This window comes from Anolis carolinensis, unplaced genomic scaffold (assembly GCF_035594765.1).
Source record: "Anolis carolinensis isolate JA03-04 unplaced genomic scaffold, rAnoCar3.1.pri scaffold_32, whole genome shotgun sequence".
NCBI lineage: Eukaryota > Metazoa > Chordata > Lepidosauria > Squamata > Dactyloidae > Anolis > Anolis carolinensis.
Window position 1 is genome coordinate 258,949 of NW_026943841.1, and position 17,391 is coordinate 276,339.

A 17,391-nucleotide genomic window follows, 5' to 3' on the forward strand; every position below is an offset into this window, starting at 1 on the left:
TTTACTTTAACTACCACCAATACCTCAATACTTTATTTCCCATACCACCATACTTCGCCACAGCAACGCATGGCCAGGCATAGCTAGTATAAATTATAAGCAAGCACAAATTAAAATAGTTGTAAATCCCTCCCTGCACCTTAGGCTTTGTCTGCCAGTTGCAGGTGGGCCAACTTGGTTGCCTCCACTCTATCGGGTATTGCTGCTATTGCTATGTAAATTGGTAGAAAGGTAGGTGATGGCTGTGTGAATAAATTGTCAATAATTGTTTGAGATAATGCTTGCAGTTATGGAGGGACTCTTAATTTTTGTTTCTCAGTGCCTTTCTATACAGCTATATAACACAGAAAATTCCACAATATCTGCTTTGAACTGGTTTATCTGAGTCCACACTGCCATATATTCTAGTTCAAAGCATAAAATGTGGGATTTTATTCAGCTATGTGGAGGGGGCTTCATGGGGATTGGGTTTACCAGTTAAATGAGTAAAACCGAGTTTTTTTAAACTTGAATTTTAGAAGGAGAGAGGTTAAACTCCCCCCCCTTGGCTACTGGCTTGCTTATACTGAAGATCATGTAGGCAGAAAGGTTTTCTTTTCTTCCAGATGTTTACAGTGCCATCTTGCTGATATAACAAACTATCACATTATTTTCAAAACTTGAAAACCTAGATTCAGGGTAAATCAAAGTTTTAAAGTCGCATATAAACTCATGCCTTATGTCTAAAGTAGTGTCACTGGGCTTTGCATCCAGTGCTAAAACTGCTATTACAGTCTCACTCTTGGTATCTTCCATTTGCAAAATGAATTCCAGATTCAAATGTAACAATAGTCGATGAAATCAAAATGGAGAGTTTATATAAACTGACAACACTGTGTTCAAATACCACATATGAAAGCAGTCAGTGAGATTAAATACGTATATTTAATTTTAAATAAAGCTTCATCTTGTTCCCAAAACACTACATTGATACTTTGTGTTTTTAAGTCAAATTAATAATTGGAACTTTTAGGTGTCTAAAAAATCAGGTATGTGTTCATTCTTAGGGCAACAACACAGTTCAGTGAAGTGGTGTGAACAGAGGATGAATATTTGGTTATTTTAATTGTTACTGTAATATTTCCTTGAGGAAGGTTTTGCTGAATAATTGCTGTGAGGCTGTAGAAGGATAAACACTTCTTAAATCACATTAAACCTTGAAATGTAAATGTCACATTGCTCCCAAAAGATATGTTCTACAAGCAGAACATATATTTCATATTTAGTTTTCCCTAGCTTTTGCAATTTTCTTGTATTGAAGGAATTTTGTTATTAAGCAGAATACAGTATTTCAAATTATATTATGCTCTGTAGAGCATGTCTGCATTTCTGTAACCTTTGAATGACAGCCCATTAGATGAGCAGAAAACAAGTGCCAGCTTTTTAGTTCATTTTGGAATGGATGGACATATTCCATAGTGTATTTTGTAATTTTCTTGGTGCGTTTCCTGAGACTAGAAGTCAACAACTATGGGGTTTCAGTAGCATTAAAAAGGCAACCACACTTAAAAATATTGTCTGTTTTTGTAGAAAATTCATGTAGTGAATAAGGCTGATCAGAATGCAGACAGCATTTGCTTCTAGCTACCCATACTTTCACAGGGCCAATATTTTAATTCCCAGACAAGACATGTAGGCAACAAATGCTCCTGATTTGGTTATATTATTTTTTAAAAATCCACACTCACTACAAATATCATAGTATGTCAAAAGAATATTCTAATAATACATTTACAAAGAGAAGCTCTTCTAAATCTTCTCTGTTGTTTAAAACAGCTCACTTTGCTACAGATTGTTGTTGGAACCTGAGGCATATGAGGTGTGCAACAAATATGAATGCAATAGTTACTTACTGTTGCATGACTTAGGATAAAATGTTTATGGCATTGTAGCGATGCAGATGCTTCTAATTCACATCCATTTTGCATCAGTGGCTTTGAATTGTGATATAGGATATACTGATGCATAGTAACCCCAGCCAAAACTCCATGAAACATCAGTGAATGTCATACCATAATTCGTTTTTGGAAGCATGGGACCATAATTGGAAACCTGAAGTCATGGGTAAAATAGAATTCTCCTGCAAAAGAGTTTCAGATTAATAGGCAATGCTGGATGAAATCCCGTGACACTTGTTTGTTCTGCTTCTCTATCACCTAAGTCAATTTACTGCAAGTACCCCATTTAATTGCATAGTACTTGCCATTGCATAATAGTTGCACCCCCTTTGTTGGGGTCCCAGTTTCAGTGTTTTAGGATTTCTAGCACAATAGCTTCAACCCTGCCCACGCGCCTGGCCCTTAGAGCTACGGGGCTTTCCAGCCAAGGGTGAAAGCATAAAAGCTATGGGGCTTCCCTTAGCTACTGCCCCATAGCTCAAAAAATTCACTACAATATAGTCACACACTCCTGAAAAGTGTGACTATTATGCGATGAAATACAGTATTTCTTTTTTAAAAATTGACCTGTTGCTTATAAAATCATACTTCCCTGAAAATCCTTGTTTTAAACATTTTTGTTATATTTTATTTCTTCAGTTCTAAGACTCATTTTTCCTATAGAAACATTTCTAAAAATAGGATGCATCTTAGAATATCTTAGATGTATCTTCTGTATTTTTGTTGGTGGTGCTGAAATTAGGGTGCATCTTACAATTGATGGCATCTTAAAATTGAAGAAATCTGGTATTATTAGTATAGTCTTTGATTCACAAAGTTCCTTTATGCAAATACTGTATACAATTATCCAGCTGTTTTCTATTGGTTTTTTCTTGTTATCTTTTTCATGGCCCAGCACTGCCTGTAGTGAGAAATGCATTCCTAGCTGTTCCTCTTCCCACCTGTGTACATTTCCCTCCAGGTCTGTCTATTCCCAGGAAGGCACCAAGATTGCTGTAGGGTGATATTTACTTATGCATGGAACCACTAATATTCTTCTTTTTCTTTGGGGCTTCTAACATCTGTCTTTGTTTTAATTGTACACTTTGTGAATGCACCAGTGCAACCTAAAATATATTTTTGAAACTTGCCTTTTTCTTTTCTTTTTTGAGAGAGAGAGAGAAATAGTAAGGCAAAGAATAACAGAAAGCTGGGCAAAATTGAGTTCTTTGTTTTTTCCCTCTAACAATTGGATGCCATACTGTTGCAGAGGTTTTCCAATTACATCATGCAATATTGGTTATTTACTTCTACAGATCTGTAGTTATGCCCTTTGTTTCTGACATTTTTATTCACTTTTTCCCAGAAATTTAGTCGTATTATTCCAAATAATGAATTAAATTAATCAATGAAATGTCAAGATTTTTAAAGAGATAGGGATTTTTTTATTTCATGGGAAGGATTTATATCAAGTTCCCATTCTCTGGCAAAAGTATGTAGGCAGCAAGAGCTTCAAATATTGACTGCCCGAGACATGAAAAGTTAGGTGTATATTGTTAACTGAACAGGATTTCCATTTTTAGATAGTGAAATGAGTTGTAACATTTGTTCTTGTACATTTCTGATGTTTGTTTGTTTTGAACACTACTTATTTATTTGGCTTTCCTGTTGGGAGGAAGAATGAGGTAATGGAGCTGAGACTGTTTTAAGAATTTGGGAAGTAATTTTATACAGCTCTCTTTTCAATTGATAGAATTTCATTGCAAACATCATTTACAATCCAAAATGATCTACAGTTTTGTTCAAGCAAAAATGAAAAACAGGTTTCTTTTTAACATTCTTAAGCAGTTGCTGAGGTCAGTTAGCTTCTAAATGTGACTTGTAGAATTTTGAATTCAGCAGTTCAGATGCGCCTGAGCCAAAATTAAATATTAAACAGTTTAATCTTACTCATGCTTTATAGTCATTTATGTTGATTCATTTTTGATGAGAATGCATTTTCAAGCTCAAGTGAGCAATGGATCTGGCATAGGTCTTATCAGAATTCTTTGCTACACTTGCTTCGATTCAGTTCATTAACTTGTAAAGCTAGTAGGTGACTTTAAGTAGATTAAGTCTCACAAAAGGTCACCTGGATTTATAACAAAGTGTTGATTTAATACCTCCTTTCCAGATTGCTTGGGGCCAGAAGTGTTCTGAGTTGGGTTTTTTATTTTAAAATATCTTGATTTGCATACATAATGAGATAGACTGAAGATGGGACACAAGACTAAACACAAGATTCATTTATGTTTCATATGAACCTTACAACACATGGCTTGAAAATAGTTTTGATCACAATGCTTTTATTAAGATTGTGCATGAAATAAATGAAGTTGTTACTTTCTCAGCCACCTGTGTGGACAATTTTGGAGTATTTTTGGAGTATTTGGAATTTTAGACTTCTGAATAAGGGATGCTTAACTTGTATTTCATTTGTAGTGGTTAATAAAGATGTCAGTATTGAGCAAAAAAAGCTATAGTATGTATACACAAATCAGACCCATCTTTTTGAAACACTGTATAGTTTCCTTTAAGGTAGTGGTTCTCAACCTGTGGGTCCCCCAAGTGTTTTGGCCTACAACTCCCAGAAATCCCAGCCAGTTTACCAGCTGTTAGGATTTCTGGGAGTTGAAGGCCAAAACATCTGGGGACTCACAGGTTGAGAACCACTGCTTTAAGGGCTAAAATGTGTGTTAAGGCAAATGTGTTTATGCGTTTTAATATAACTGGTATGTATAAAATAAAACAGTTATCTGGAATCTGGATTAGAACTGCCACAGGTAGGGGACCATCTCTGCCATAGTGCCAGTGAAAATCTCCTAAACTATTTGGCAGGAAGAAAGACAGAGAGGTAGATAGATACAGATGGATAGTTTTATATACAGGGATCCCTCACTTACATTCCAGGACCACCCACAATAAGTGAAAATCCACAAAGTAGGGGTGCTATATTTATTTTAATATTTACACATTGTATTAGTAGTTAGGTGGCCTTTCTCCCCTTTGCAAGCCTTCTTCCTGCGCTTCTTCTTGGCGGCCTCCTCTCCGGCACCTGGCAGTTTCCCTTTTGGGCATGCGCCTCCCTCTCATCGGCATTAAGAGTAGCCCGGCTGGATGCCGATGAGTGGGAGGGCACAAAAGGGAAACTGGCACCTTTTGCACATGCGCCACCGCTCAGAAAAAACTGCAAAGCAGTGAGGGAGCGAAAAGCAAACCGCAAAGTAGGTGGGGAACACTGTATATATTTTAATGTTTTTCAAACCGGTGTTTGTGTTGTATGATGTTTTATTTCATTTTTATTTCCTTTTCATTTTTAGTCTTATTCTATTGGTCGTCATTTTGTTTAATAATTTACGGTTAGGTTGTTTATATTGTCTAATGTGCTTTGTCTTAATGTAAACTGTTATGTATGGTTTTCTTTGGGCATTGAATGGTTGCCATATTGGAAACCGCCCTGAGTCTCTTTGGGGAGATAGGGCGGTCTATAAATAAAATAAAATAATTAAAATGTAGTTGACTCTGGTGCAGGGATGGGAATCATATGATCCTCCACAGTTTGTTGGAATGCAGCTGCAGATCGCCACCACCATTAGCAGTTCAGGCTTTGGCTGCTTGAATTTGAAGCCCAACAACATTTAGAGAGACACATGATTCCCATCCCTGCTCTAGTATAAAAAGTCACATGGGAATACGTGATCTCATTAGGACCATGGTGGCAGAAGAATTAAACTTCTCTCCCCAAGTGCCATGGTGCTGATCCCAATTGAGCGTCACTGCAGCAGCTCTATTAGTTTACAGACTGAATCACATTAAATTCAATAATAGCTTATCCTTGTTTGTTTTTCACAAGCAAATATATTAAGATTTGGATCTGTGTTCCAGCTGCTCTGTGTGAGCTGAGAACTTTACAATGAAGCTCAGAGGGCAGGTTGAATCATGGATGGAAATTTTATGCAGAGCTGAAGAGTGCTGCTATTGAATACTCAATTGTTAGCAGGAGAAGATACCACTTGAGTGAACTGGAAGGAAGGAACTCTGCCTGTTTAGCATTGGGAGACTTTGCTATACCTTTTTTTTTTTGTAAAGTGTTGATTGTATAAAACAGATTTTTTTGTGTTTAAATTTGTTAACACTGGTATTTCTTTTTCTTAGGAAAAGTTAGGTGGCAAGACTTTGATCAGGAAGCCTATGTTGGAGTTACCATGGTCAAAGCTGGCCAAGACCCATATGCCCGTAATAAGTTTAATCAAGTGGAGAGTGATAAACTGCGCATGGACAGAAACGTACAAGATACTAGACATGATCAGTAAGTACTTAGAATTTAGATAGAAAATTATGTGAATTGATTTCCTGTAGCATGTTGTCTCTAAACTAAAAAGTATAGGCTGTATTGAAAAAATGCAGATAAGTAATAGTTCAGCTTCAGTTCAGTATTTGGACTCTATTTATACTTCCGACATATTAATATCCATTTAAGTATGTTAACAGTTTGTTCATAAATAAATATATTTATTTATTTATTTATTTACAGTATTTATATTCCGCCCTTCTCACCCCGAAGGGGACTCAGGGCGGATCACATTATAACACACATAAGGCAAACATTCAATGCCCATAAACACATCAAACAGAGACAGAGAGAGACACGCAGAGGCAAGTTAACCTTCTTCTGAGGGGATGTTCGATTCTGGCCACAGGGGGGAGCAGCTGCTTCATCATCCACACTGACGGCACTTCCTCATACCAGGTCGTAAATTAGTTAATCTTGCCTCCCCACTTTTTATAAGTGGTACCTTATCTCCTACTTGATAGATGCAACTATCTTTCGGGTTGCTAGGTCAGCAACGAGCAGGGGCTATTTTTTATTTTTAATTGACGGGTGCTCACCCCGCCACGGGCTGGCCTCGAACTCATGACCTCATGGTCAGAGTGATTTAAGGCAGCTGCTCAACAGCTGCACCACAGCCCGGCCCCATTAATATAAAATTAATGATAATCAAGGATGAGTGAAAACATTTTGATTTAATATTTATTGAACCAATTTTTAATTTCAGCTATTTTATCTGTTTCATAGATATATCACCAATGGTTGGGTAGTTTTAACTAACCTTGTTAACCCAAAAACAAAATATAACTTGAGCATTTGGATGAACTGAAAACTGGTTCTGTAGCAATTGCCTATCCATGCCGTAGAGCCAAGAATAAAACTGAGAATTTGGGAGAGAGATGTACAATAGTGACGCATGGCCCCCAAATTTATCATGTAACACTTTTTGCTGTATTTATTTGTATTTAATGTTTTTTCATTAAACTAAAATATTTTTTTCTGAAAGAACTCTACTGTAAGTGAATCAGTGTGACTTTAATCTACTGTATATGTTCAAGTATAAGTCAGCTCACATATGAGGTGGTCATTTCAAGGAGAGGGAATAGTTTGAATGCAGCCTCAGGGGGTGCAGTCACCCTGGACATCACAACCATTTCCCCTCCAGACATTAAAAAAGACCACAACACAGAGAGTAGAATGCTTTTTAAAAGTTCTCCTGGGGCTAAGATTTTGCCTTTTGCCACAATACTTAGAGAAGGGTGACTTTTAAGGTAAGAGTTAAGATACAGTACTCACATTGACCTTTTGATAAGTTGACCAATATTATTGGGCTGATATTTTGACTAATATTTCTAGATTAGGGTGATTTCATGTTAGTACTACCGTGTTTCCCCGAAAATAAGACAGTGTCTTATATTTATTTTTGCACCCAGAGATGCGCTAGGTCTTATTTTCAGGGGATGTCTTATTTTTCCATGAAGAAGTATTCACATTTATTGTTGAACAAAAAAATGAACATTTATTATATACTGTACAGTAGTTGTCATCACAAACCAGCATAACCAGACAAATTGTGAATCCTATCAAAAATTTCTTGTTACTACCAATATTTTCATGTACAACACTCTATGCTACGTACATTTACCGATCCTGTATGCTCTGGTTTTCTGTTTGGCGGGCATGCTTCCAAACAAAAACTTTGCTAGGTCTTACTTTCAGGGGAGGCCTTATATTTAGCAATTCAGCAAAACCTCTACTAGGTCTTATTTTCTGGGGATGTCTTATTTTAGGGGAAACAGGGTATCAGCATTTAAGTTCTTTTGCCTAAGAATATATTATTGGTCTGATGGTATTCATGCATTTGATAGTATGGTTGTTCAAATCCAAAAGGTGCAGAAGCAAAAGTGTTAGCTGGTGGAATTACAGTAGAGTCCCATTTATCCAACATAAATGGGCTGGCAGAACATTGGATAAGTGAATATGTTGGATAATAAGGAGGGATTAAGGAAAAGCCTATTGCACATCAAATTAGGTTATGATTTTACAAATTAAGCACCAAAACATCATGTTATACAACAAATTTGACAGAAAAAGTAGTTCAATATGCAGTAATGCTACGTAGTAATTACTGTATTTACGAATTTAGCACCAAAATAGCACGATGTATTGAAAACATTGACTACAAAAATGCATTGGATAATCCAGAACGTTGGATAAGCGAGTGTTGGATCAGTGAGACTCTACTGTAATTTTATCATATTTCAGTCTGTGTAGCAGAGTCACAAATAGTTCTCTCTGTGTGTAAAGTGCTTTGCATTTGTTCTTCTTGAAAGAAAGAGGTAAGGTTTTTTTTTTAAAAAAAAAATGCTGTTCTAATACATTAATAGGGCATGATCAAATAACTAGGTTGAATCCCTTTCCAGAATTAAAACACACCTTGCATATGTGCAAGGAGCATACGTTTCTTAATTTATTTTTGCTTTAAAACAGTGATTCTCAACCTATGGGTCCCTAGATGTTTTGGCCTTCAAATCCCAGAAATCTTAACAGCTGGTAAACTGGCTGGGACTTTTGGGAGTTATAGGCCAAAACAACTGGGGACCGACAGGTTGAGAACCACTGCTTTAAAACAATACAAATAATGAGACTAAATAGAAAAAAGATATAAATGTAAATATTTAAAAGGAACAATTTGAAATATCCCATATATAATATTGATGTGAAGGTAGAGGCACCCTTGCAGTTTCCATCATGACTGAACCTTGAGACAATCTCAGTCTCCAGGTTCTATCCTTTCTTCTTTCTTGCCACAATTTCTGCATGTTATCCACTGAGCAGATTCTTCCACAAATTCTTCTGTGTGGCTGAAAGCCCACTTATGTTACAAGTTGCATTGATACGTGAAAAAAATGGAAATAGATCACATTAAAATGATATGAATCCCTTTATCTCTCTTCTCATTTAGCCATTTAACTTCTCAGAAGGAGCTGAAGACATACATTTGTTCATCTGGAACCTCCACTGCAGCCTGAAATCAAACAGGCACAGTGTTAATACATATGGGAAAGAGTTCCCATCTAACATAAAAGCATTGTGTATCACAGCAATTAAAAAAAACAAAAACCTTTATACTCCTCCTCTTTGGTCAGAAAAAAGGGAAAATACTCTACATGGTTTCATAGAATCACAGAATCATAGAGTTGGAAGAGATCTTATGAGCCATCCAGTCCAACCCCCTGCCAAGAAGCAGGAAAATCGCATTCAAAGCACCCCCGACAGATGGCTATCCAGCCTTTGCTTAAAAGCTTCATCCGATTTTTGCCATGCCACTTATGAGAATTGTTGTTTTAAATAAAAAGGTAAAGGTTTTCCCCTGATGTTAAGTCCAGTTGTGACCAAATCTGAGGGTTGGTGCTCATCTCCATTTCTAAGCCGAAGAGCCGGTGTTGTCCGTAGACACCTCCAAGGTCATGTGGCTGGCATGACTGCATGGAGCGCTCATTTCGCTCCCAGGATTTGAATCTGGGACCTTCTATTTCTATACTGGCTTGAGACCCTTTGTAAAAGTTAAAAATTGCATCTTACAAATATTTGTTTATACAGAAATTTTCAAGGTAGTTACCTTGCAAGATATATATTTTCCTGTTGCCTTTCACTTTAGTAGTTGTTTTTAATTCTTGAAAGAGCTGAAGCCAAGATATGGCCTAGATGTGAGTTTGATATGCCAGGTTTTATCTTATTTGCTAGGATTTCCTTGGTCTAAGGACCTATCTAAAATATCTACAGTAGACTGATGACAGAAGTCCCTGAATTGATATACATAAAAGAAAAATAATTGTAAGTTCTCTTGCTCTTATGGCATTTATTTAGAAGATATCCATATAAGCATGAAGCTTTTACCTGTGTTGATTAATTCTGGATAGGAATAAACAAAAGATTAACAGAGCCTTTTAGTCCTATTGCCAGTAAAACTATTAAGCGGCTTAATTTTTATATGAGGATAAATATTTGGGGATTTGATTCACTTTAGTGGTTCTAGATTCAACTTTCTCCATTATAGCTGTTTATTTTTATCAGCTTTAGATGGAATATTACGTTATTATTGGTAGGATTAGACTAAAACATAACTGAATGGTACATTCACTGCTCTTTAAACTACAAATACTTTGTGATTATTTGTAAAGGTCGCCTATTAAAATGAATACCTCGCAAGGTATTTATTTATTTACAGTATTTATATTCCAACCATCTCACCCCAAAGGGGACTCAGGGCAGATCACAATACACATATACATGACAAACATTCAATGTCATTAGACATGCGACATATAGACAGACACAGAGGCAATTTAACATTTTCCAGCTTCATGAGGATATGCTCGATTCCAGCCATTAGGGGGAGCTGCCGCTTCACCATCCACTTGTGACATGGAGTACTTCTTCATTCTTCCACATGCTGCTGGAAATTTTTATGGTGTCATAAATTAGTTAAAATAGCCTCCCTGCATAAAGCAGTACCTAAATTTTCTACTTGACAGATGCAACTGTCTTTTAAGCTGCATAGGTCAACAGCGAGCTAGGCTATTTAATGGTCGGGAGCTCAATTCTACCCGGGCTGGCTCAAACTCATGACCTCTTGTCAGTAGTGATTTATTGCAGCTGGCTACTAACCAGCTGTGCCACAGCCTGGCCCCAGACCTTTCCAAAATAGACCCTTCCTCCCAGTAAGTAGTGACCAGTCTTTTCTTGATCAAAATATCAGCAATCATTGTTATGTTTGTGTGAAGATTCAGATTTATTTTTAAAATTTTCAGTTGTTTATTCTTCAGATATTCTGTTTTTTTTATCTCCTAGAAAATTGGATATGAAAGCAAGCTGTGAAAGTGAATGTTTAATAGGTGCATAAATGGCATTGTTTAAAGGTAAAGGCTAATGTTTAAAATATATTTTATTTTACATCTAAGGTGCCAGAGAAAACAGTGGAGGATAGACCTGCCAGCAACCAGTGTGGTAATCACTTTTCATAATGAGGCACGGTCGGCTTTGCTTCGAACAGTTGTCAGGTATTTGAGGAAATTCCTGTTTTGCCTAAAACAATCAATTGAAGTGTAATATTATATACATTAAAGGATTGTGTTTATTTGTCAATCTTTCTATCTCTCTTAAAGTGTTCTCAAAAAAAGTCCACCTCATCTTATCAAAGAGATCATTTTGGTTGATGACTACAGTAATGATCGTAAGTATTTGCACAGGATTCTGTTCTTGTAGATTTGTTTTAATGTACACAAAATGACTTATGATTGTATGTATATTGATATATCATTGTAGTTTTGTCTGATTTCTGTTCTTTGGTTGCAGCCCTTATCAACATGTAGTTGGCAAATGTTTGCTTTGTGATGTGCATAAAATAGTCCATGACAACAAATAACAATAGACAATTGATCTTGAGCTGCTTAGTTTGTCTATTGAGCTGAAAATCTTATCAACGTAAAAAGGTATTTGTTTAGTGATAGAACTGTTTTTTACAAACAAAAATACTCTAAAATCTAGCTCTGTTGTTAACTAATTTAATGTTTGTAAAGTAGATTTGCCTTGACAAAGGAGTTGGGTATTAGATAGCTTAAACACCTGGAATGTGTAGGTGGCTTGACAAGGAAGAATAACTTTACACATTTTTACCTGAGCTCAGATGAATAAACAATTAACTTTAGTGTTGCCTCTTTTTTCCTAGCTGAGGACGGTGCTCTCTTGGGTAAAATTGAAAAAGTACGGATACTGAGAAATGATCGCAGGGAAGGTGAGCATTCTGTTCAGATTGGGGGGAAAACCCCTGAAGACATGCATCCCAGAGAGAGATACTTCTGTTAACAATAGCAGCAATCTACTTTTGCTTCAAGTATTGTGTCTGGAAGATAGGAACTGTAACAAATTGCACAAAAGAAGCTATCAGTCAGTAGCCTTTATCCGTCTTCTGATTCATTTTCTAAATATACTCATTTTTAGGTGGCAGAAGCCTTCTTAAGCCAACACCATCCTGGGTACAAAGGCTTAAGAAGTTGAACGTAGAAAGTTAGGACTGCCATAAGTTAGAGAGCTCAACAGTTGTTCTTATTATAGTGAACTCTCTGATAAGTAGCTTTTATGAAAAAGGTATTGCCTAAATTGTTACTCTTTCTTTGAAGCAAGTATAAATATTAACATTGTAGGCCACAATCCAGAGGGTGCTTCTTCTTTTATATTTCTTTCTATCAGAAGAAATAGGAAGGAGTTGATCCTACCACTGCCATCTTGCCTCCTTTAAACTACAATATCTGGCTTGGGTTTGTAAACCCTCCAGTGCAGCTTTAGTTCTAGGTGATAAATATGTGCAAAATGGTTTAAAAACAGTCCACCCAACACATATAAATCATGCTATTATTTTTCAGCAGTGTAGTAGGATGGCAATTATTAAGTCTCATCATCAGATATTCAAAGAAGCATTATAAGAAAATAAAAAGATTTCACACTTCCAGTACCAGTACCATCTAGGAATATAGTAGTGGGCCAGCCTGTTATCTGAGATTGCTTCAAGATTGGGTCTGGCAAGTAGAGTTGTTTGCTGTCCATAAAAAACCACTTCAGAATGTAGTTCTGTTAATTTGGAATCCAATTTGAGCTCCATTTGTTCTCTTACTGATCTTGTGCCCCTCCAAGCCTGTTGATGTGGTAGCTATGGCACTTGTTGCAGCAGCTAGAAAATGACAGGGAGGGAGTTATTCTCTTTTTATATATAAGAAAACTTGTTTGTGGGAGTTGAATTGCTCCTGTAACAGATTCCAAGGCCTCAAAAACATTGTGACATTCCATTTAAGGCATTATTAGTGTCCAGTGAGCTGATTGGTAAATTGTTTTACCTTTGTAAGTGGACTAGTCTTGGGCTGAATCACATTTTAAAAGGCTAATGTGCGATCTTGATTTTCAGGTTTGATGCGCTCTCGTGTTCGTGGGGCAGATGCAGCACAGGCTAAAGTACTGACATTCTTGGATAGTCATTGTGAATGCAATGAGCGCTGGCTGGAGCCTCTTCTGGAGAGGGTTGCTGAGGTTAGTTATGAGTGGCAGAGATTACTGAACCATAATCTGTTTTATTAGAATTCTGTGGTGCATTGAAGAACTGTAATGGCTGAAATCAATCTTAATCTAATTTCAGAAAAAATACTTCCATAAAAAATTCCAGTCTGTTAGTCTTTCAGGTATTATCCACAATTATTTTTACTCTGTCCTAGGTAACATTTTCCATAGAAAGTGATTGTATTCATTTTCCAGGCCTATAATGAGAGAAGGGGTTATCTTGGCAACATAATTGTGATATGTGGTCCGTTTTTAATTATACTCTAAAGAAAAGAATTTTCTGTCCCAAAGGCTGTAACTTGTACCATGCATGACTCCCATTCCCGACACATAAACACAGTTGTGCAGTGCTTAAAGGTGTCCTCTGAACAAAATGAGGGTTACAACTTCCACCAAAACCGCAACTTCCTTCCTTTCTTCTTTGTCTTTCTTACTCCTCTTTTTATTTATTTTAAAATGTTCTTGGGATAAGCATTTTTTTCCTCCAAATGGCTTGTTGTTGCAGGATTTGTGAGAGAGTTTTGTGAGAGTCGGCCACCTTGGAGCTGTGGTTAAGGACGTTGTGGTAGCGTTCTTTCCAATGTAGTGCGATTGATTTTTTTATCCTTCAGAATTTTGGTTCCATCTGATGAGTGTAGAGGGTGTATGCCATGATTTCCTGGTCCATAGATGACCTTTGTGGTGTTAAAGAATTCCTGTGCATCATGGACATCTGCAAAGTATTGGATTTCTTGAGCCTTTTTTGTTCACCAGATGTTCTTGAGTTCTCTGGTCCTTTTCTGGAACTCAGCTTTTGCACTGGCGTAGATCTTTTTCTTAGCAGCACAGTTGGTTTCTCTCTGCCATATTTGGAAGACTTTCCTTTTCTTTTCAATTAACTGTTTAATCTCGTTATCATTTTCATCAAACCAGTCTTGATGTTTCTTAGTTTGGTATCTAATGGTTTCTTCACAGGCTGTGGTGATGGAGGTCTTCAGTTCATTCCAATGTCCCTCAACATTTTCAGAGTGTTCTATGGGTAGATGATCCTTGAGTGTTGTTTGGGAAAGGGCTCGTTTAGAGGGCTTTTGAAGAGCTTGGGTGTTTATTTTACGCCTTATCTTTCTTCCTTGGAGTCTGCATTTGGGGGTGATCTTGATAGCCATCGTGGATGTGACTAACCTGTGGCCTGTCCAGCAATCATCAGCATTTGTCATGGCTCTTGTGAGGAGCACATCATTGCGGTCTCTGACATGTATAATTACATAGTCTAAGAGGAGCCAGTGCTTTGACCGGAGGTGCTTCCATGTTGTCTTAAGCTTGTTTTTCTGGCAAAAGGGTGTGTTTGTGATAACAAGGTTGTGTTCCGCACATTTGGTGAGACATTCAGTTGCTTTTTCTAACCCCATCTTTTCCTAGGGTACCTGGCCACAGGTTGAAGTCTTATCCAAGTTTCACATTAAAACCACCCAGGAGGATGATTTTGTCCTCCTTAGGTATCTCTGACAGGATGTTGTCCAGTTGACAGTAAACATTTCTTTTGATGTCATCATCAGCATCTAGTGTTGGTGCATAGGCACTTACAATGGTTTCCTGTTGGTTTTTGGCAAGGTTAATTTGGAGGGTTGAGACTCATTTGTTAATGCCAATGGGTGCTTCAGACAAATGCTTCACCAGGTCATTTCTGATAGCAAAGTTGACTCCGTCTATTCTTCCTTCTTCAGGCAGTACCTTTCAGAAAGAAGTGTAGCCTCCTTTTTCTTCCTTCAGCTGTCCCTCTCCTGCTCTTCTGGTCTTCTGAAGTGCTTCAGAATGTCGATGTTAAAGCATCCCAGCTGCCTTGCAATAATAGCATCCTGCGTTCAGGACTCTGAATGCAAATGTAGTTGAAGCACTTACCAGAGACCATGCCCAATCATATGTCTTTTCTTGGCATGTCAAGAGGAAGAGACATTCATTTGAGTTCAGAGCATCTTGCATTTTGTTCAGCAGCAGATTGATAGATGGTGAGCTCCTTCAGATTCAATAGAATATCACTTGTTTTGCACAAGTGAAGCACCTATAATTTGTTTTCTAAACAAATTATATTATTTTGCTTGAGAGGTTGCCAGAATGCACCATTCTAACCTGACTGCCACTATTGAGATCTGGGTAAACAAAATGCCTTTGCTTGGATTATATGGCCTACTTCTCATCATATCACAAATTTTTCAGTTTTCTATGCCTGAATCCTTCATGCATTGACCTTTGTTTCAATGTTTCTGCCCACAGGACAGGACCCGAGTGGTATCTCCTATAATTGATGTGATTAATATGGACAACTTCCAGTATGTGGGGGCTTCAGCTGATTTAAAAGGCGGTATGTACCTTCAGTAGCTCAGGAGGCTTTAAATAACACTTTTGAAATGAAATCAAAATTGGATTTATGATAATGAAATAGAAATTAGAGACATTGTATAACCTAATTGAGACTGAAAATGCAGTGTATAACTTACAGACAGTACGTAAAAACTTAGCAAACAGCCATTTGTTGTTGTTTGCCTTCAAGTCATTTTTAACTTATGTTGACCTTAAGGTGAACATATGGGGTTTTCTTGGTGAGATTTGTTCAGAAGGAAGTTGGCTTTTGAATGTTAAGTATTAACCGCTCTCTCTGGTTTAGAATTTAAGCATTTTTAAACCCACACCTAGGCATACAGAGATTATATTTCTGTGTCGCCATTTCTCTATGAGGAGTGCTCCTATTCAGGTCTAAAGCCAGCCTAAAGCCAGAACCTTGTAAACCTGGTTGGGCCTTGTGTATAGAAGCAAGGCAGGAGGAGGGATGTATTACATAGGGGGGGGGGGGGGGAGCAAAAATAACAGACAGATTTTCTTTTCTTGCTGCTTCCCAGCTGTACAAACAGCACCAGGTAACAGATGAGGAGTATTCTGAAGTGTGATAGGCAACTTCTAGAGGTCACATCAATCATTGTTTTCTCAAAAGAACCACTCTAAATCCCTTCCTCCTATTTTGGCCCCGAAGTGCTCCAAAAGGACTGATTGTACCTTGGAGTGTAATTAGGGTTCCACATGCACCCCAATTATGATTTAGCCTATTCCTTTTGAAATGTTCCTGTATCATGCAGGGATACAGCTAGCAACTTAACATAAATTACTCCACACATTCAGAAAATTAGTTCAATCCAGCGACAGACTTAAACTGTGAATTTGCTCTTTTGAGGGGAAATGTAACCCCTTCCACAACAGGATGAAATTGATTCCAGTTTCATCTGTGTCAGAAAAGTATCCCTCTTGTGTTCATGCATCTTCAGGGAGCATGATAAGTATTGCTTGTTCAAATGCATAAACAATATATTGTAAATACAGCAAATTGAGAAAACAAAATACTCCAGAATAGAAATCTTGTTTTTTTCTGAAGAAAACAAAAGGCTTTGCTGCTGAGATCTATGATAGCAAAGATTATAGGTTAGGAAACACATACATTCTTCTGAGTATTGTTACTAGCAGCAACCATTTCTGGCTAGCCTGTTCCATGACAAAAGTTATTTTGGTGAGAACCAGCAGTGCATATTTGCTTCACTCATCTGCGGTGAATTCTTTGATTACAAAACAACTCATTTGAGGCAACATGATATACGAATACTGTGTTTGAAAGTGCCATCAGCTCATATAGTATATTTTTCCCCATAATTACATGTAAGATCATATTTGGAATCAAATATCTTGTTAGCTGACTGCAAAAAGAGAACCTGAAGTCAGATTTTAAATTTCAGATAACTTTTATACGCAGATGACAATGATTTGATTAATTTATGAAAGAAGGAAAATATAATCTTACTCTGGTTATTTCTGAGCTGCATAAATGATTTTTGAATTAACTTTAGAATTAACTTCACAGTATGGGGAACTTGTCTGATCAAATTTGTCTGATGTGTTCGCATTGGATTATTGTCTAATTCCTCTGAGTCCTTCAGGACATCCTCACATTCTGTTGTTGATCTTTGCTACAAAAGA

General features: G+C 37.1%; 1 protein-coding gene across 1 annotated transcript in view; it reads left to right on the plus strand.

The window, feature by feature from the left end:
* galnt2 (polypeptide N-acetylgalactosaminyltransferase 2) overlaps positions 1-17,391 on the plus strand; it is a 75,770-nt gene that overhangs the window by 43,788 nt on the left and 14,591 nt on the right. Inside the window, exons 3-8 of the mRNA XM_008124424.3 lie at positions 6,111-6,264; positions 11,250-11,348; positions 11,454-11,521; positions 12,017-12,082; positions 13,247-13,368; positions 15,646-15,733. Coding sequence (XP_008122631.1) covers positions 6,111-6,264; positions 11,250-11,348; positions 11,454-11,521; positions 12,017-12,082; positions 13,247-13,368; positions 15,646-15,733 — 597 coding nt within the window. The remainder of the gene's footprint in view (positions 1-6,110; positions 6,265-11,249; positions 11,349-11,453; positions 11,522-12,016; positions 12,083-13,246; positions 13,369-15,645; positions 15,734-17,391) is intronic.